The 21250-nt window shown below is 44.1% G+C and overlaps 1 protein-coding gene across 2 annotated transcripts in view; it reads right to left on the bottom strand.

The window, feature by feature from the left end:
* The window catches only part of spty2d1 (SPT2 chromatin protein domain containing 1), a 44526-nt gene that overhangs the window by 3959 nt on the left and 19317 nt on the right, over window positions 1-21250 (bottom strand). Inside the window, exons 4-7 of one of the 2 annotated variants that reach the window (XR_013548440.1) lie at window positions 18188-18353; window positions 13964-14041; window positions 10266-10423; window positions 531-680 (exon numbers count right to left, since the gene is read on the bottom strand). Coding sequence is in view for 1 of the 2 variants with exons in the window: in XM_078415441.1 (XP_078271567.1) it covers window positions 10333-10423; window positions 13964-14041; window positions 18188-18353 (335 nt within the window). In the remaining variant the exon portion in view is untranslated. Of the gene's footprint in view, window positions 1-530; window positions 681-9544; window positions 10424-13963; window positions 14042-18187; window positions 18354-21250 lie in introns of those variants that run through there. The other variant, XM_078415441.1, reaches the window with a different exon arrangement.

Below are 21250 nucleotides of genomic sequence, written 5' to 3'. Positions count from 1 at the left end.
GGCCTCTGAAAAGAAACATTAACTCAATTTCACTTCCCAGTAGCCATCTGACTTCCAGAATATTTCCAATATTTTCTGTTTATGGTAGAGATAGTTTGTTCCTGGTACATAACTTAGTTATGACAGAATAACACATGCTCCACACTCTCTGCAGCTAAAACTAACTTGCTTTCCTTCTTTACCAGTTCTGAGGAAGGATCCTAGAATTCTGTCCACAGATGCTGCCTGACCTATGGTGTTCCCAGCATTTCCTGTCCTTTTATTTCTGGAGCGAATATAGAGCAAGTAAACTGTCTCACCATCATTATATCTTGTGCATAAGCTGGAAAGGGTGGGTCGATAAGTTATATTTAGTAAAGTCAAATGTAAGTCTACTTTATGTCTGAAAAATAATAATAAGCAAGCACACATTCAAAGACTTGAAGTTATCAAAAATTGAGTGATTTGCTAAAAATGACTGCGATCGCAGTCAGGGAAATTAAATACCAAAATTTACATTATAATTCAGAGCATTAATGATGAGAAATTACCTCTTCTTTTCAAGCCAGTTTAGGTCTCAAGATCCTGAAGTCCAACACAGCCACTGTTTAACTGAAAAATAGCTTTTCTTTGGGAACATCTCTGATTTAGTTCATGTGGCATTAACAAACCACACCAAGGGATGGGTGTATGTGGTGAGCCTTAGGCATAAATAGAAAGAGACAGGCATCACAATGAATGGGTTTCCCTTCCAAGTGTATTCATGTTTGTGAAGCATTTAAATTATTCATATGCATTCAAATAATTTGTTGTCTTCTTTTTTCTCTGAAATGTATTTTTGTAAATGAAAGACATTACATGTTCTATTTTAAACTTCATATCTTTGACCAATAGAGTTTTAATTTATGGAATGGGGGAAATTTATATTTTCTGGTTGAAATATCAATGATTCTTTTACGCATAATTAATTCGGAGATAGTTCAGATAGTTGGTAAGCAGTAGGTTGTTGGAGCTTAGAATGCTTACAGACACCAGTCTAGGCAGCACATGATTCTCTCCAGGAAAACATTAAATAATACTTTCAATATTGCACAGGGATGGTGAGACACGGTTTGTGTGGGGGGGAGGGGGAATGAAATTAGAATCCGAGCCAGAAAAAATTGAGAAAGATGACAGTGCTGTTGTCAGTCAAGAGTGGCAATACAAGTTCAGGCCCACTATGTTCCTGTGAGGGAGGAAGCCAAGAAAGGCAAGTCCAGGGAGTTGGATTTCAAGACTGCATTAGGAATAAAGTACTGGAAATGGGAGAGGCGCTTCAGGGGATTTAAGAGCACACGCATGTTTAAGAAAAAAATAAAGAGGACAAAGAGGGTCATTGGCAGAAGAGATTAAAGAAAATACCAAGGCATTTTTTATTTCTATTAAGAGTAAGATGGTAACCATGGAAAGAATAGGATTCATTAGAGACTAACGTGCAATCTGTGTGTCGAGCCACAGAAAGTGGGCGAGGTCTTCGAATCACTGAGTCAGATTTGTACACAAAGAAACAGGCCCTTTTGAAGCCCCATTTTGTATTGCATCCATCAATACTCATCCCATTTACCCACATGCATTCATCAGCTCCTATGCCTTGTCAAACCAGGTGATTGTCCCGATGCTTCCGAAATGTTACTAGACCAAGTGGAGCCGTTGGGCCCAAACCTCTCCTGCACTGGTGCAGCACCCTCTCCTGCCCCCGCCCCTCTCCGTCCCCCTTCCCTTCTCCCTCCCCCGGAGATAGATTTAAACTTTAAAATGTGAACAACTTTAAAAATATAACACCAATTTCAATTAAACTTCTTCCATTAGCACCAAAGGGATGATGGTGAGTAAGGTGGGCCTAAAATTGTCACGCTATCATGTACCGTTTTGGTTGTAGTTCAGGAACAAACGAACAAACGAGTTTTAGTATATAGATGAAAGTGTCTGCCTTCAATACCACTTCAGATATTGCATCCCAGTCTCTCAGATCCTCTCAAAATCACATCCCTCTCACATTATAATTATGCCCTATTTAGACACCATGGGGAAAGAATCTTACTGTCTTCCCTTGCTGTATCTCCTATAATTGTGTGTACTCTATCAGATCATCTCTCAGCCTTCTCTGCTCCAGTCAATTCAGCCTCTCCTCTTGCTTCAATCTTCTTAGTGAATCTCCTCTGCACCTTCTCCAGTGCAATTCTTCCAATAGTGTAGCAACCAGAAATGCGCAGTTGAGTCCAAGTATTGCCTAACTCATGCTGTATAAGATTGTCACACATGACATAAAAGCTCTTCATTGGTCAGACCATTGAGTATAAAAGTCAGGAAGTTATGATGCAGCTTTATAGGGCTTAGGTTAGGCATCTTTTGGAGAATTGTGTGCAGTCCTGGTCACCCCGTTACGGGAATAATATCAAGGTTGGACAAACTTGGACTATTTTCTCTGGACGGTTGGAGGCTAAGGGGAGACCTGATAGAAGCACTGGGAAAAGAAAAGGCTAATTATGGACAGTCAATATGGCTTTGATCATGGAAGTCAAGTCTTGTTGATTGTTCTTTTGGGAGTGATCAAGATGGTCAATGAGAGTAGGGCAGTGTAGTCTACATGGATATCAGTAAGGCATTTGACAAGGTTACACATGCTAGGCTGCTCTTGAAGGTTAGATCGCATGGGATCCAAGGAGAGATAACCGAATGGATAGAAAATTTGCTTCATGGAAGGAAGCAGAGGGTCCTGGTGGATACACTAGGCTTGTATACACTGGAATTTAGGATGAGAGGGGATCTTATCGAAACACATGATTATTAAGGGGTTGGACACGTTAGAGACAGGAAACATGTTCCCAATGTTGGGGGAGTCTAGAACCAGGGGCCACAGTTTAAGAATAAGGGGTAGGCCATTTAGAACGGAGATGAGGAAAAACTTTTTCAGTCAGAGAGTTTTAAATCTGTGGAATTCTCTGCCTCAGAAGGCAGTGGAGGCCAATTCTCTGAATGCATTCAAGAGAGAGCTAGATAGAGCTCTAAAGGATAGCGGAGTCAGGGGGTATGGGGAGAAGGCAGGAACGGGGTATTGATTGAGAATGATCAGCCATGATCACATTGAATGGTGGAGCTGGCTCGAAGGGCCGAATGGCCTACTCCTGCACCTGTTGTCTATTGGAAGGTTGCTTCTCGGACTGGAGGCCTGTGACCAGTTGGGGTGCCTCAGGGTTCGGTGCTGGGCCCATTGCTGTTTGTCATTGAAATCAATCATTTGGATGAGAACATACTAAGCATGATTAGTAAGTTTGCAGATTACACTAAAGTGAGTGGTATTATAGATGATGAAGATGGATATCAAAATCTGCAGTAGGATCGTGATCAGTTGGGCAGGTGGCTGAGGAATAGTTGATGGAGTTTAATACAGAGAAAGGTGAGGTGTTATATTTTGGAAAGTCTAACATGGGCAGGACCTACACAGTGAATGGCAGGACTCTGGGCAGTGTTGTAGAGCGGAGGGATCTAGGAGTACTTTCGCCTGCAATCGCAGGAGATGCAACATCTGTCCCTTTGCCTCCCCCCTCAACTCCATCCAAGGACCCCGACAGTCTTTTCAGGTGAGGCAGAGGTTCACTTGCACCTCCTCCAACCTCATCTACTGTATCCGCTGTACTAGGTGTCAACGCCAGTACATCGGCGAGATCAAGCGCAGGCTTGGCGATTCTTTCGCTGAACACCTCCACTCAGTCCGCCTTAACTTACCTGATCTCCCGGTTGCTCAGCACATTAACTCCCTCTTCCATTCCCAGTCTAACTTTACTGTCCTGGGCCTCCTCCATTGTCAGAGTGAGGCCCAGCACAAATTGGAGGAACAGCACCTCATATTTCTCTTGGGCAGCTTGCACCCCAGCGGTATGAACATTGACTTCTCTAACTTCAAATAGTCCTTGTTTTCCTTCTCTCCCAATCCCCTCCCCTTCCCAGTTCTCCCACCGTCTTACTGTCCCCCACTACATTCTATCTCTGACCCGCCCACTCCTCTGACATCAGTCTGAGGAAGGGTCTCGACCCGAAACGTCACCCATTCCTTCTCTCCAGAGATGCTACCGGTCCCGCTGAGTTACTCCAGCATTTTGTGTCTACTGAGTACAGCTACATAGTTTCTTGAAAGTGGCGTCACAGGTAGATAGGGTGATCATGAAGGTTTTTGGCACATTGGCTTTCATCAGTCAGAGTCTTGAGTATAGAAATTGGAAGGTCGTGTTAGTTATACAAGACATGAGTGAAGCCACATTTAGAGTATTGTGTTCAGTTTTGGTCATCCTTTTATAAGAAAGATGTTGTTAAGCTGGAAAAGGTGCAGAACCGATTTATGAGGATGTTGCCAGGACTCGAGGACCTGAGCTATAGGGAGAAGTTGAGCAGGCTTGGAGCGCAGGAGAATGATGGGTGTGTAAGATCATGAGCGGAACAGATAGAGTAAATGCACAGTCTTTTACCTAGAGTAGGGGATTCAAGAACCAGAGGACATAGGGGCGATAGGTGTATGGGACAAGCTAGTTGAGACAGATACTATCACGTTTAAAAAAACATTTGGATAAGTACATGCCTACAGACGGGAAGTGACACAGCTGGCGACCTGGTACCATCGCAACAACCTGGAGCTCAATGCTATTAGGACAGTGGAACTAATTGTAGACTTTCAAAGAGCTCCCCCTCCCCTCCCCCCACTCACTATCAACAACACCACAGTCACATCTGTGGAGTCATTTAAGTTCCTCGGAACCATCATTTCCAGGGACCTTAAATGGGGGGGGCCACCATCGACTCCACAGTCAAAAAGGCCCAACAGAGGATGTACTTCCTGCGGCAACTGAGGAAACACAATCTGCCACAGGCAATGATGGTCCAATTCTATACTGCTATCATTGAGTCCGTCCTCGCCTTCTCCGTCATGGTCTGGTTTGGTTCAGCCACCAAGCACGACAACCGGAGGCTGCAACAGATCGTTCGATCAGCTGAGAAGGTTGTTGGCTGCAACTTTCCCCCATTGACAAACTGCAAGGGCCAGGAAGTGAGCGGGCAAGATCATCTCTGACCCCTCTCACCCTGGCCACAAAATCGTTGACGCGCTTCCCTCTGGAAGGCGACTCCGGACTGTCAAAGCAGCCACAGCCAGACATAAAAACAGCTATTTTCCCCACGAGTAGTAGTTCTACTCAATAACCAAAGTCTGTAGTCTCTTTTTTGCTCTGGTTTATTTTCACCCACATGTTTAGACCGTAATGTTGTATCCTTATTGTTTTGATGTGGTCATGCTTTATTCTTAATTGTTAACTGTATGTTTGTGTTGTCATTTGTGAGCGGAGCACCAAGGCACATTCCTTGTATATGCACATACTTGGCCAATAAACTTATTAATTAAGTAATTAATTCATTCATACGGTAGGTTTAGAGGAATATAGGCCAAATGCAGGCAGATGGGACTAGTATAGATGTGGCATGTTGGTCGGTGAGGGCAAGTTGGGCTGAAGGGCCTGTTTTCATGTTGTGTGACTCTATGATTCTAATTGATAAAGCCCCACATGGTAGATTGATCTTGAAGATTAAGATACATGATATCCAAGGTGACTTTGTCATTTGGATTCAGAACTGGCTTAGAGGACAGAGGGTTGTGAAAGGTTGTTATTCTAGCTCCCTGTGACCATGTGGGTTTCCTCCAGGTGTTCTAGCTTCTTCCAACCTGCCAATGACATTCAAATTTGTTGGTTTTAGTAAATTGTTCCCGGAGTGTAGGGTAGGTCTCGTGTATGGTGTGATCGCTGCTCTGTGCAGCCAGAGGGCCTGTTTCCACACTATATCTTGAAACTAAATTAATTATTTTTCATTCAAAGTTCTTTCAATTCACGGTGCTGGAATCTTGAACATAAACAACAGTGCTGGAGGAACTTGGTGGGTCAGGCAGCATCTGTGGAGCAAATGGAGATGCATCCGGTTGGAATCCTTTGGACTGGAGTGGGGGAAAGTCAGGTGGGGTGAGGCAAAGTTTGGCGAGTGATGGGTGGATAAGGTGAGGGGGTGATTGTGGAGTAAGTGACAAAGGCTAGAGATGAAAAGGTGAGAATGTGTCAGAAGGTGTGAAATGTAAAGCTTGAGGGAGGTATACAGGTGTAATAGGACAGGATGGGGGTGAAGGAGGTGAAAGGGAAATGTGGGACTCTGGGAGGGAGATGAGCATACTGATGGAACCCCTCTTACCCTGCCCCCCACCCTGGTGTGCATATTTCCCAACACCTCAGTCACTTTAATATTTAGTTTAATATCAGTTTAATATTCATGGCCTTTATTTTAAGGCAATTACGATTTATTAAGCCAGCTCAATCCAATAGCCTCTTTAGTTTGGCGAAGCAGCATGGAAATGGGCCCTTTGGCCCACCGAGTCCATGTCAACCAGCAAACACCCATTCTCTAACCTATACTTGGGACAATTTACATAAACCAATTAGCTTACAAACCTGCACGTCTTTGGTATGTGGGAGGGAAGCAGAGCACCCAGAGAAAATCTGTGGTCACAGTGAGAACATACAAACTCCATACAGACAGCACCAGAGATCAGGATCAAACCCAGGTCTCTGCTACTGTAAGTAAGCAACTCGACTACTGTGCCACCCATATTTTAGTTGGTCTTAATCTATTTCTTTTAGTACAATGTCCTGACCCGAAACATCACCTATCCAAGTTCTCCAGAGATGCTGCCTGACTTGCTGAGTTACTCCAGCACTCTGTGAAACGTCACCTATCCATGTTCTCCAGAGATATTGCTTGTCCCGCTGATACAGGAGGGGATGGGGTGAATGGTAGATGGGTGGAGTAAGTGGCAAAGGGTAGAGGTGATGTGGAGAGAATGTGTCGGAAGGAGGGGTGTGAAATGTAAAGCCAGAGGGAGGTGTGAGTGTAATGGGACAGGGTGGGGAAGGGGAAAGGGAAATGTGGGACTCTGATGTGAAAAGTAAAGCCAGAGGGAGATGTTTGGGTGTTATGGGACGGGTTGGGGAAGGGCAAATATGGGAAATGAGCGTACTGCGGGAGCCCCCCTCTAATGGGAATGGACAGACAATGTTTCGGATTCTGCTTGGGTAGCTTAGAACCTACCAATGTGAACACCGAATACTCCAATTTGAGGTAATCAACCAACACCCCCCCCCCCGCATCTTCAGCATCCCCGAGCACAACCTGTGTTTGAACCCATTTTTTCCCTTTCACATTTTCTCTTATAGCCCCCCCCCCCCCCCCAAACCTATTCCTACATCTGGCTTAACATTTCAACCTATCCTCATCTCACACTTTTCATCTCTGGCCTTTGTTCAATAACAATTCTTCCGCCCCTCCCCTCTCAACTGTATCCCCCTATCACTTGCCAGGCTTTGTTCTATCCTCCCGTCCGTCAATCAGTCTGAAGAAGGGTCCCAACCTGAATTGTCGCCTATCCGTGTTCTCCAGAGATGCTGCCAGAGCTGCTGAGTTACATCTGCGCTTTGCATTATGGGGCAGTTCTTGCACTTGCAAAGCATCAATCATGCGAAGGAAGGACCTGCAGATGCTGGTTTACACCGAAGATAGACAAATGCTGGAGTAATTCAGCAGGTCATAAAAACATAGAAAATAGGTGCAGGAGGCCATTTGGCTCTTCGAGCCAGCACCCCCATTCATTTTGAACATGGCTGATCCTCCACGATCAGTAACCTGTGTCTGCCTTCTCCCCATATCCCTTGATTCCTCTAGCCCCGAGATCTTTATATAACTCTCTTTTAAATTCACTCAGTGAATTGGCCTCCACGGCCTTCTGTGGCAGAGAATTCCACAAATTCACAACTCTCTGGGTGAAAAGGTTTCTTCTCACCTCAGTTTTAAATGGCATCCCCTTTATTCTTAGACTGTGGCCCCTGGTTCTGGACTCCCCCAACATTGGGAACATTTTTCCTGCACCCAGCTTGTCCAGTCCTTTCATAATTTTATATTTCTCTATAAGATCCCCTCTCATCCTTCTAAATTCCAGTGAGTACAAGCCCAGTCTTTGCAATCTTTCCTCGTATGATAGTCTCGCCATCCCGGGGATTAACCTCATGAACCTTTTATCAATGTTCATGATACCTCAATAGCAAGGACGTCCTTCCTCAAATTAGGAGACAAAACTGCACATAATACTCCAGATGTGGTCTCACTAGGGCCTTAAACAACTGCAGAAGGACCTATTTACTCCTCTACTCAAATCCTCTTATTATGAAGGCCAACATGCCATTAGCTTTCTTCACTGCCTGCTGTACCTGCACGCTTACTTTCAGTGACCGGTGTTCAAGGCCACCCAGGTCTCGTTGCACTTCCTCTTTACCTAATCTGTCACCATTGAGATAATAATCTGCCTCCTCGTTTTGCTGCCAAAGCGGATAACTTCACATTTATCTACATTATACTGCATCTGCCATGCATCTGCCCACTCACTCAACCTGCAACTTTCTAACATCCTCTTCGCAGTTCACACTGCCACCCAGTTTTGTGTCATCTCCAAACATGCTAGTGTTACTTCTAATTCCATCATCCAAATCATTAATATATATTGTAAATAGTGGCGGCCCCAGCACCAAGCCTTGCCATTCCACACTGCCTGCCATTCTGAAAAAGACCCGTTTATTCCTACTCTTTGCTTCCTGTCTGCCAACCAATTCTCTATCCATGTCAATACCCTACCCCAAATACCATGTGGTCTAATTTTGCCCACCAATCTTCTGTGTCAGGCAGCATCTCTGGAGAATAGGAGTAGGTGACTTTTTGGGTCAGAACCCTTCATCAGACTTCAAACATGTGCCACAATCATGTTTGAAGGATGACTCGCTGAGGTACTCCAACACTATGTTTTGCTTCTGAATATGTAATAGGCAGCAAAAAAAAACAAAACATGGTGCACCCCAAGTCAATGATTGGGGGGATTATACAGCAGTCCAGCCAATGTGGACTGCAGATATGTAGCGAGTGATTTAATAATCATAAAATTTACTTTGCATCAATCTTTTAAACATGTTCAGAAGTTGTCTTACTTCTCTAGACTACCTCAATTGCCACGTTGACCTGCAATAAACTGTGCAAAAACCATAAAATTCATACAACTTGATATGATAAATTATGTAATAAAAATTTATTGTACAGAATAGCAATTATATTTAATGCATCTGTACTTGCATTTTTCTCATCAAAAAGCTTACAAAATCTATATCAGTATTTTTTTTAAACTGTGATCTTCAACCTTTACTCTAATGCAAGATGCAGGTTCAACTAAATTGCACAGACATTATTGAGTATGTTATTTTCATGAAAAAATACTGTCATAATCAAGGCAAACTGAAATGTTTTCAACTTTAGGCACCCAATGTCAGATTCTGGTACTTCCAAGTGAGGTATGACACACTTGGGTGCAGCACAAACACTCTACACAGCTGCAACAAAGTGTCTTTTGCTTTAGTCTCAACCCCCCCCCCCCCCCCCCGCCCCCCCTAAACCACGCAAAAGTAGAGGATTAGGATCAGAGGCACAGAAATGTAATTAAGTCAAATTACGAGTTAAGAGGAAACGCAGAACAATTTCCTTGCTGAAGAATACGACAGATGGCATGTCAAAGAAAAATAAATTAGATTATACAAAGTCTATCTTGTGGCCACAAATGGAAGTGCGAGTTAGGTTGAATAATAGATTTGGATTATTTTAATATTTTCCCCCAGTTCAGGCACTTTGGGGTTTCACCAAATGCAACTGCAAATTTAACACATCATCAGTGATTTGAACTATAAACTCATGGGTGAAAGAAAGAGTCATTTTATACGGGATCCAGGGTTAAATTAGGGATGTCAACGATAAAAAGGTCATTTCCAATTTACTGCATTACCAACTGCCGGAAGCAAAATGCAACTTGTGCACGCCACAATGTGGAAGGGTTTACGCCCTTAAATCTGCAATGTGATTGCACGATAGTTATTAGTGACAAATTAATATGTTAGAGCTATCAAGGCCTGGGTGACAATTAAAATTTATGGCACATATAAACTAAAAGAACACCTTATCTAACACATTAGTGATAGGAACAGGAGAAAAGCTTGGTGACGCACCAATTAATTATGTAAAATTACTTTCACTATCACCATTGCTTTCTTTAATGCTAATTTAACTTCTCTTCAATTGGTCAATTATGAGCTCCATGGTGTATAAAGTAGATTCCTTACTTTAGTGCATATTACCTCAAATGTAACCAGATTTTTTAAATATAAATATAATAAATAAATATGCTGAAATGTCTTCAATGAACTAAGGCATAATTTTCTTAGCCTTCAGCTTCTTTTTTTGTGCTTCCTCTTTTCTCAGTTCTTCCGCATCCTCCATTATACCCAAACGCAAGCTGCAAAAGAAGGTAGTTCATGTTTTATAAGCGATATACTTTAACTTTTAGACTTTTAGAGATACAGTGCGAAAACAGGCCTTTTGGCCTACCGAATCCACATCGACCAGTGATCACCCCTTACACTAACATTATCCTATACACTTGGGACAATTACAAATTACAGAAACCAATTAACCTACAAACCTGCACACCTTTGGAGTGCAGGAGGAAATCGAAGCACCCGGAGAAAACCCATGCAGTCACAGGGAGAATGGACAAACTCCATGCAGACAGCACCCGTAGTCACGATTGAACATGCATCTCTGGCGCTGTAAGGCAGCAACTCTACCACTTCGCCACTGTGTACACATATTTTAAGAGCTTCCCACTTCTTCCTATCTTCTAGATTCTCCAGCATCCATATTTATAGGAATGACAACAGACAAATTAGTCTCATCAGTTTGCTTTGCTTAAATGTCAAATGACATATTAAAACAAATAGCCAATAGTGTAAGTAGTTTTTCAGGTACTCATTCTGCAATAAACCTGACAATACTGATATTATACGTCATCCTCATCTACAATTTAGAAATTTATTTTAGCAATAAAGCCTAAACAAAAATGTGAAGTGTAATGATACCACACACAGAACAGTATGGCACAGGAACAATGTTTGTGCCGAACATGATGGCAAGCTGAACTAATGTCATCTGCCTGTACATGATCCATATCCCTCTATTCCTTGCACTTCCATGTGCCTATACAAAAGCTTCTTAAACACCACTACTGTGTCAGCTTCCACCGCCACCCCTGGAAATGCACTCCAGGCCCTCACCATTCTTTAAAAAAAACTTGCCTCCCACATTTCCAGTAAACTTTCCCATTCTCACGTCTAGTGTTGGACATTTCCACCCTGGAAAAAAGGTTCTGACTGCCTACCCTGTCCATGCCAACCGAACCAATCACACTAATGAATCCGGAGATTAACCTTGCGTTAGACATCCTCAATTCCTTTGTTATATGCATAACAAAAACAAATCCTCAGATTTTCCTAAAAGCCTTGCAGAACCTGATATACCATCAAGCCTGAATGACTACTTATCCCCCTTCTCAATGCTGCATTAGCTGTTCCCAGCTGGATTTACACTGTAGAAACCAAGGTAAACCAGGCTGGGCAAGTTGGCAATACAAACTTACAAGTAAATATCACCAACAACGTGTCCTGGGCCACCCATATTGAAGCAATGGCCAAGAATGCACACAATCGCTCTATTTCCTTAAGAAGGATTAGGAAGTTTGGCATGTCCTGAACAATTCTCATCAACATCTGCAAATGCGCCATAGAAAGCATTTTATCAGGATGTAACAGAGCATGGTTTGAGAATAGCTCAATCCAAGATCGTAAGAAATTGCAGAGAATTGTGACACAGCCCTCTGCACAATCCAACCTCCCTTCCATTCTCCACGTGTGGCGGCGCCTAACGGCTGCGGCTCGCTGGCAGTCTGTTCGTTTTTTCCCCTTTTTTTTGTTGTGTGTCGGTGTTGGGATGGTTTTTGTTTTTGTTTTTTGGCTGTGTATGTGTGGGGGGGGTGGGGTGGGGGGGGAAACCTTTCCTTTTTAGGTCTCTTCCTCACGGCGCGGGGCGCGGCTCGGCCGCAGGCCTTCCATCGCCCGCGGGGCCTTCCATCGCCCGCGGGGCCTTCCATCGCCCGGTGCAGCTCGGTCGCGGGACTTTACATCGCTGGTGCGGCTCGGCCGCGGGACCTAACATCGCCCGGTGCGGCTAGGCCGCTGGACTTTACACCGCTGGTGCGGCTCGGCCGCGGGGCCTTCCATCGCCCAGTGCGGCTCGGACGTGGGACTTTACTCGCTGGTGCGGCTCGGCCGCGGGACCTAACATCGCCCGGCGCGGCTAGGCCGCTGGACTTTACACCGCTGATGCGGCTCGGCCGCGGGGCCTTCCATCGCCCGGTGCGGCTCGGCCGCGGGGCCTTCCATCACCCGGTGCGGCTTGGCCGCGAGGCCTTCCATCGCCCGGTGCGGCTCGGCCGCGGGACTTTACATCGCTGGTGCGGCTTGGCCGCGGGACCTAACATCGCCCGGCGCGGCCGCGGGACGGTTCAGCGCCAGGCGCGGCTCGGCCGCGGGACTTCACATCGCTGGTGCGGCTCGGCCGCGGGACTTAGCAGCGCACGGTACGGCCGCGGGGCCTTCCATCGCCCGGCTCGGTCACGGGACGTTTCAGCACCCGGTACGGCTCGGCCGCGGGGCCTTCCATCGCCCGGCTCGGCCGCGGGACTTTTCAGCACCCGGTGCGGCTCGGCCGCGGGGACTTCCATCCCCTTGCGGGGACTGTGCGGGTCGGTCGGGGACGAGCTGTCTGTCCGTGGGCGTGGGGAAGAGAGTGGAAGTTTTGTTGCCTCCATCACAGTGAGGGGGTGTTTGGAGTCACTGTGATGGATGTTTGTGTTGGGGTCATGTGTCTTGTGTTCTTTTTTTTTTGTGTGTGACTGCAATGTAATTTCGTTCGGTACCTCGGTACCGAATGACAAATAAAGCTCTGTATTCCTGTAACTCTATTTACACTTCATGCTGCCTTTGCAAGGGTACCAGCATAATCAAGGCCGAGTCTCACCCCAGTCACTCCCTCTTCTCCCCTCTCCCATCAGGCAAGAGGTACAGAAGCGTGAAAACACACACCTCCAGATTCAGGGACAGTTTCTTTCCAGCTGTTATCAGGCAACTAAACCATCTTATCTCATCTTATCTCCAACTAGAGAGCAGACACAAAATGCTGGAGTAACTCAGCGGGTCAGGCAGCAGGTCAGGAGAGAAGGAATGGGTGACGTTTCGGGTCGAGACTCTTCTTCAGACTTTCGTCTGAAGGGTCTCGGCCCGAAATGTCACCCATCCCTTCTCTCCTGAGATGCTGCCTGACCCGCTGAATTACTCCAGCATTTTGTGTCTACCTTCGATTTGAACCAGCCTCTGCAGTTATTTTCCTAACCAACTGGAGAGCGGTCCTGAGCTACTATCTACCTCACTGGAGACCCTCTGACTATCTTTAATCGGACTTTATCTTGCACTAAACGCTATTCCCTTTATCATATATCTGTACTCTGGATAGCTCGATTGTAATCATGTATTGTCTTTCTGCTGACTGGTTAGCATGCAACAAAAGATTTTCACTGTACTTCGGTACACGCGACAATAAACTAAACTGCTATCCAGAAGTTTGCCACAAGTGTGGAGATAGCGATCTTCTTCTAAGCAGTTATATAACTAATCGAGTTTATGATAAACTAGGGACTGTAGAGCAAATGAAGGAAGAGTAACTGATACTAAAACTGATCAGTTTTAGCAAGGCATCGCGTCTTGGAGAAAAGAGGGAAATTGTCACGACATGCTCTGATGCCATGTCTAATTGTAAGGAGGTTATGTCATGAGTGACACTGCTCTCAACCCGATGGACTAAATACACAGAGATATACACACATTTGGCAGAACATATAAAACCTCATTCAGCGCAGCTCCAGGTAATATCCACACATTTTTACCTTTTGGCTTCCTCCTTCTGCTGTTCCTTCCAGCTGCTTTCAATAGATCGTAAAGCATAATCACTTTCATCCTTGTATCTGAAACACAGAAGGAGGTCGAGGCAGTTACGCCACAGGGACACAAATCTTCATCAGTATATTTCAATAAGTCTTAGCTGTGGAAAGAGGCTATGTGCGGGTACGTTTATTTTATCTGTACGTTTTGCTGCATATCTCTAAACATCTTTTATTACATGATGGGGAATGCAACATTATGTTAATCAGAACATGCAAGCATTTTATTTCAAACAGTACTGCCACCTCAGGCAGATGATGGTTTATACACAAAAGAACACAAATTGCTGGAGTAACTCAGCGGGTCAGGCATCATTGCTGGAGAACATTGACAAATGACGTCGGGACACTTCTTCAGACTGATTCATTCTGCATGGTTTCTTCAATACCGTGTGTCCTTTCACCTGAAAACAAGGCACAGATGCTGCTGAACTGCACCAGAGAGCTCTTTTTCATGATGACGGCTACCGCATGCTCCGATTGATGTGTCCGTTGTTGGGGCTCACGTGGCCTTTGGGGACAACACCTTCTTTGGGTCGCCTCCACCGACAGGACATGCTCGATCACCACGGGGCTCCCTTCCCTCTCACCAGCTGCCGCTTCTTCCTGTTCGGCTGCCGCTTTGTCCACTCACCGCTCCACCGCCGCCTCTACCACCTCCTCGCGTTGTTTAGTGCACCCCGCCACTCCCTCCTCCATTGCCGCCCCCTTCCTCCACCTTCGCCCCGGCATACGCTGACATCTTCCAAGGTGGAGAATGCCAGTGGATGCCGGGGAAGCCGCGGACAGAGCTACGGGAGGAGGAGGAGGCATCTGATAAATCGGCAGCAAGCAGGAAGCAGCAATAGCAGCTGGTGAGAGGGGAGGGAGCCCCATAGTGACTGAGTGTGTTCTGTTGGCTGCAGCGATCTGTCCCCAGGGGCTATAATGTGAGCTGCAACAACAGCCGCATCAAGCGGATGGTGCGGTGGATGAAGAAAGGCTTGCTGGTGCACCTTGCGAGCTGGGGCTGGCGTTGGAAGCCAGGGCTTGGGAGGTGGTGGAGCTGGGATGGTGTAGGCAGGTCCGTCCACTAGAAACAAAATCCGTTATGAAGGGGTCTGTGTGACAAGGGTTTACTGCACTTTTATTCTCATGAAACGTGTTTGATAAATATTTAATCTCAAAGTATTTTGTTAAAAGTTAATGTCGAGGCACGAGTGCAAAACGTTCAAGCTCAAATCCTATATTGTTCTACCGAGTGATCAGATAACAAAGTGGGTTAAATGCTGAGTAAAGACCTTGATTTCCTGTTCAGAAACCATCCTGCATTGCAATCTTCAGCTCTGCAAAGGTTGTCACTGTAATCAGCCACTGTACAGCCACTCAAATAAATCGGTCTGCTCAAAATGGATCCTCACTCACCCACTCAAAAATAAAATTACTTCATGGCGAGTTCAGGTATGATACGGATATCACCAAGCAAGATTTTGGCCCACTCAACTTAAAGAGCAAGTCTTTAGACTTTGTTTTGGACTCTGGAGATACAGCGCGCAAACAAGCCCTTCGGCCCACCAAATCCGTGCCGACCAATGATCACCCACCACACTAACACTATCCTACATGGTAGGAACAATTTACAATTTTACCAAAGTCAATTAGCCTATAAACCTGTACATCTTTAGAGCGAGAGAGGAAATTGGAGCAGCCGGAGAAAACCCATGCAGTCATAGGGAAAATGTACAAACTCTGTACAGCCAGTACCCATCGTCAGGATTGAACCCGGGTCTCTGGCGCTGTAAGGCAGCAACTCTACCACTGCACTCTAGGGTTTGTCCACTTAAGCACATAACTCAATATCAATGATGAATATTAAATAAAGATATTATTAATAGTTATATATTACACAAACACAATTTGGAAGGAAAGTCCACCTTGCCACTCAAAGTTTGCCGCACAACAGACAAAGAAACAACCATATCACAGTCCTGCTTCCATGGTTACCCAAAATTGAGACAAAATAAGGATCTATGAACAAGGAATAAAAATGCCTAATCATTTTCTCTTCCTTCTCCCACTGTTATGCTGCCTCAGAAAAAGGAGCATGACTAAGATGTTTCACCTATATGTGGATTTTGAAATATCACATTAGGATATTTAGTTATTCCCCTACAAAAGTGAAAATTTACAATACTGGGAAGTCAAAATTATAAATACTAGAAATACTCAGGACATGAGGCATCTGTAGAGATTGAAACAGATAGAATTTCAGGTATAATTTGTGGTCATTCGATAGTAATTCTAAGAAAGATGTCATATGATTAATAGCTGAAACCGATTTAGCAGAATAAAATGTTGCTTGAGAGGGTGCTGTAAGAAAATTTAAATTTCAGTTATGTAAAACACTAACTCTAACCTGATGGGGAATTCAAATTTCCAAATGAGCAATATTTTGCTTTTAGAAAAATAGCACTTTCAGTTCTAAAATTATACAAATTTAGACCATGGAACAAGCATTAACAAGTCAAGTTTCAGGGTTTCTTAGATTATTAAAAATATCTTTAAATGAAAGAATAAAAATTAGTAAGATCAACAAGATGTACATTTCCTCTCCAACTAAATCCAGGAACCACATTGAACAGAATTAAGATGGGACAAACAGTTGGACCTTACCAGAGCAGATGTTAACGAATCAGAAAATGGAGGCAAGAGGCGGCACTATTAGTTCATAACTTCTAGGAGCAGAATTAGGCCATTTGGCCCATCAAGTCTACTCTGCCATTCAATCATGGCTGATCTATCTTTCCCTCTCAACCCCATTTTCAATAAATGTTATTTATCTCTCCTATTTTCCATATCTCATTTAATTTCTTCCGCCCTCCCTTCCCCTTTACCTCTTCTATCTTGAGACAGGTTAATCTAGTATTATGGGTATCAGCATCAGCCCAAATTTTGAGTAAAACACAAAGTGCTGGAGGACGTTAACAGATCAGGTAGCACCTGTGGAGGGAATGGAAAGCCATCGTTTTGGGTTGGGATCCTTCTGTCCATTCCCTCCAATGCTGCTGGCTGAACCACCAAGTTCTTTCAGCACATCGTTTTTTGCTCAAGATTCCAGTATAGCGTCTTCCGACAAAATCCTGACAGTTGATGTCTGTACATTCTTCCCAGCAGGTGGCCCCACGAAACAACCAGGAAACCTTTTCTCCTTTGTAGTATCCCAGGGACACAGTTTAATTGCAGTATTCTCACTGCTATCAGGCTGTGTGTGCAAACTCATCACAGATTTGGAGCCAAACAAGCATTCTTTGGGTATTTGTGGAGAAAGGTTATTCTTGAGTAGATACTGTATCTTTATCTAAAGTTTCCATGTGCCTTGGATCCATATCAGGAGCAGAATCAGGCCATTCAGGCCGTTGAGTCTGCTCTGCCATTCAATCGTGACTAATCTACTTTTCCCTTTCAATCACATTCTCTTTCCTTCGACCCATAACCTTTGCCACCCTTACTAATCAGGACATATAATCTACGCTTTAAAAATGATGGCCTTCGCAGCTGTCTGTGGCAATGAATTCCACAGATTCAGCACCCTCTGGCTAAAGAAATTCCTTCTCATCCCCATTCTAAAGGTACGCCCTTTTATTCGGAGACTGTGCCCTCTGGTCCTGGACACTCCCACTACTGGAATCATCCTCTCCACCTGGACCTTTCAATATTTGGTAGGTTTCAATGAGATCCCCCCCCTCATCCTTCTAAACTCCAGCGAGTAAAGGCACAGAGCTTTCAAATGCTCTTCATAGATTTAACAACAATCTATCAATAGGAACATTAATTTTATAGTTTTCAATGGTATTTCACTCAGTTTACTGCAAAAGAGTAGCAGGTTCACAACTCATGTTAAAATATAGAAACAAAGAACTGCAGATGCTGGTTCATACCAAAGACAGAAACAAAGTACTGGATTAACTCGGGGGATTGGGCAGCTTCTCCGGAGGAAAAGAATGAGTGATGTTCGGGTCATTTAAGGACCCTTCTTTGGAGTGAAAGTAGAGGGTGGGAAAAAAAACTTCCCATTAGCACCCTGACTGTCCATTTTTAAGGTTTAGTTCAGCGGTCTGGATTTTCTATACAAGATAGGCTAAGTCTCACTGCCCAGCAAGGTCAGTTGCTCCACAAGAAAAGTTGTCTTACCTGGATCGGTCATATCCAAAGATCTCCTTGATGTGCTTTGAGATTTCATCTTGTGATACTCCAGCATCGTCAATAAAATCATCCATTTCCGAGTCGTGGTCCTCGTCATCGTCATCGTCCAGTCTTCGTTTGTAGGATATTGGACCAGGTGGCTTTGTCGGATGTCCTGTGGCATAGAACCCAAATCCATATTGCAAATCCATTCGTTCATGGCCAATTAACAAATACAAACCATACACTACCACTCAGTCATGAGAATACAGCATTTCTCGAGTCAGTGACATTTTGCAGTGAAGATATTATAAGTATTTCCCAGGTCTTCAGATGTAACATTTCAATGTTGCCAAGAATCACAATAGAGCAATAAAGATTGAGGCACTAGGAACTGCAGATGCTGGTTTACAACAAAAAAAAAGACACAAAGTGATGGAGTAATTCAGGTTAGGCAGCATCTCTGGAGAACATGGATACGTGACTTTAGACCAGCGATACAGCGTGGAAACAGTTATACCGACACCAATTAATCTACAAGCCTGTACGCCTTTGGAGTGTGGGAGGAAACTGGAGCACCCAAAGAAAACCCACAAGGTCACAGAGAGAATGTACAAACTCCATACAGACAACACCCGAGGCCAGGATCAAACCTGGATTTTGGGCGCTATAAGGCAGCAATTCTACCGCTGTGCTACTGTGCTGCGACTTTTCAGGTCGGGAACCTTCTTCAGTCCGATTGTAGTGGGAGGGTACAGGTGAGGGCAAAAAGCTGGAAGAGAGGTGGGGGCAAGACAAAGTCTGGCAAGTAATAGGTGGATACAGATGCAGAGATTTTTTTGAATGGCAGATGGCTGTACAAAGGCCTGAGATGAAAGGACAAAAGGTATCAGTTCACCCTCGCAATACTGACTGTCCATGACTTAATTTCTCTTATTTAACAGTCCTGGCATATTATTTAACAGCAGATAGCATCTAACCCTAATCTAAGTCTCTCAACCAAGATATACACAAAATGCTGGAATAACTCAGCGGGACAGGCTCTGGATAGAAGTAAAGGGTGATGTTTCGGGTTGAGACCCTTCTTCAGAAGAAGTGTCTATCTTTGGTGTAAACCAGCATTTACTGTTCCTTCCGACACATCTCTCAACCAAGACTTGTACGAGCAGTTTAGCAGCTGTACCAGTAAGCCAAACTGTAGTACGAGAATAATGGCTGAAGGCAACTTGGCTGAGATTGACACAAGAGAGACCAAATTAAATTAAGATATCACCTTACACGACGAGGCTTTAATAGTTTAGTTTATTGTCACGTATATCGAGGTAACGTGAAAAGCTGTTGTTGCGTACTATCCAGTCAGCAGAAAGACTATATGTGATTACAGTCAAGCAGTCCACGGTATACAGATACAGGATAAAGGGATGCACTGTGGATGGCTGGATTATAATCATGTATTGTCTTTCCGCTGATTGGTTAGCATGCAACAAAAGCTTTTCACTGTACAGGTGACAATAAACTAATAAACTAAAGTCCAGTAAAGTCCAATTAAAGATAGTCCAAGGGTCTTCAATGATACTGAGAATCTATGCTATTAGCTGATATATTAATTAGAGATATTGATATTTTGTTGTAGATGGTTGAAGATGGGTTCTTTTGTTGTTGTCTTAGCTAATATAAAATGAATGCTTATTTTCAGTAGAAAGCAGTAAGATGGATGCTTGTGGCAGAAATGTTATCATTAGGAACGGAATGTGTTTGTCCCTCTAGGAGTGATAGGGAGTAGACAGAGGCGTATAGGTGTTCTTTGTTCTTAAATTACTAAATTAATAGTGTTAGTTTGTGTATTAAAACAGTTAGAGCAAGGTCGTGCAGCTGCGAGATTGTTCGTATAAGGTAGATTAAAAGTTTATTTTTCAATAACAACTCCTTATATGGGTGCGTGTGAAAGTAGGAAAAGTTTTGTATCCACTCTAGGTAAATTGATGCGTTTCCCCGAAAGATTGTGACTTGTGTTAATGGTTTTGTTTTCTCTGTAACCATGGGAATTGTATTAGAATTGTAATTGGTCCTTGATTTTATCTGTTACACCCCTTTTTCCTTTCTGTATAAAAAATAAACAATCATGGAAAAGTTGTTCTTTCCCTCTCCCCAGTGGAGATCTTTTCAGACACTACATTGTATCTGGAGATCCTCACGGGAAGAACCCCACTGTGGAATAAATCTGTTGTACTCATTCAGTATATGCATATTATTCAGGCTGAAGGTAAAGAATTCGGATTGTCAATACGATAATTTTAAAGTAATTGAAAATCAATTTTGTTTATGCAATAATTCTACGAATTGCTTTGCTGGCATAAACACAAGAACTTAGAGTCACAAGGCTCCTCAATTATGCACACCATTGAGGCCCCCACCCCACTTCCTGTGCCCTCCTCCACAGCTGGGAATTGCAGGTCAGACAGAGAGATACTGTTAGTGTTTCAGGTCCAGGACCTTATGAGTTTTTATTTATTTAACATTGTGGGTCAGAGATCACCTCTCATCTAAACAGGCAGATTCTTCAAAGGACACAAAGTGGAGTAACTCCGCAGGTCAAGCAGTATCTCTGGAGAACATGGATAGGTGACGCTTTGGGTCGAAACCCATCAGAGAAGTTCTTGATGTGGCTGAGGGGTTAATCATAGTCTCACAGCATGGAAATAGGCCCTTCGGCCCAACGCCATCCAACATGTCCCATCTGCTTGCTTTTGGCCCATACACCTTTAAACCTATCCTATCCATGTACCTGTCTAAATGTTGCAATAGTACCTGCCTTAACTACCTCCTCCAGCTCCTCGTTCCATACTCCCCCCCATTGTTTGTGTGAAAAAGTTACCACTCAGATTCCTATTAAATCTTTTCCCCCTCACAAACCCATATCCTCTGGTTCCCAATTCATCTTCTCTGGGCAAGAGACTGTGCGTCTACCTGACCTATTCCTCTCAGGATTTTGTACACCTCTATAAAATCACCCCTCATCCTCCTGCGATCCAAGGAATACAGTCCTAGTCTACTCAACCTCTCCCTATACCT

Source organism: Rhinoraja longicauda, chromosome 18 (genome assembly GCF_053455715.1).
Source record: "Rhinoraja longicauda isolate Sanriku21f chromosome 18, sRhiLon1.1, whole genome shotgun sequence".
NCBI lineage: Eukaryota > Metazoa > Chordata > Chondrichthyes > Rajiformes > Arhynchobatidae > Rhinoraja > Rhinoraja longicauda.
Note: the sequence above shows the minus strand (reverse complement) of the source record. Positions and strands in the feature narration are given on the sequence as shown.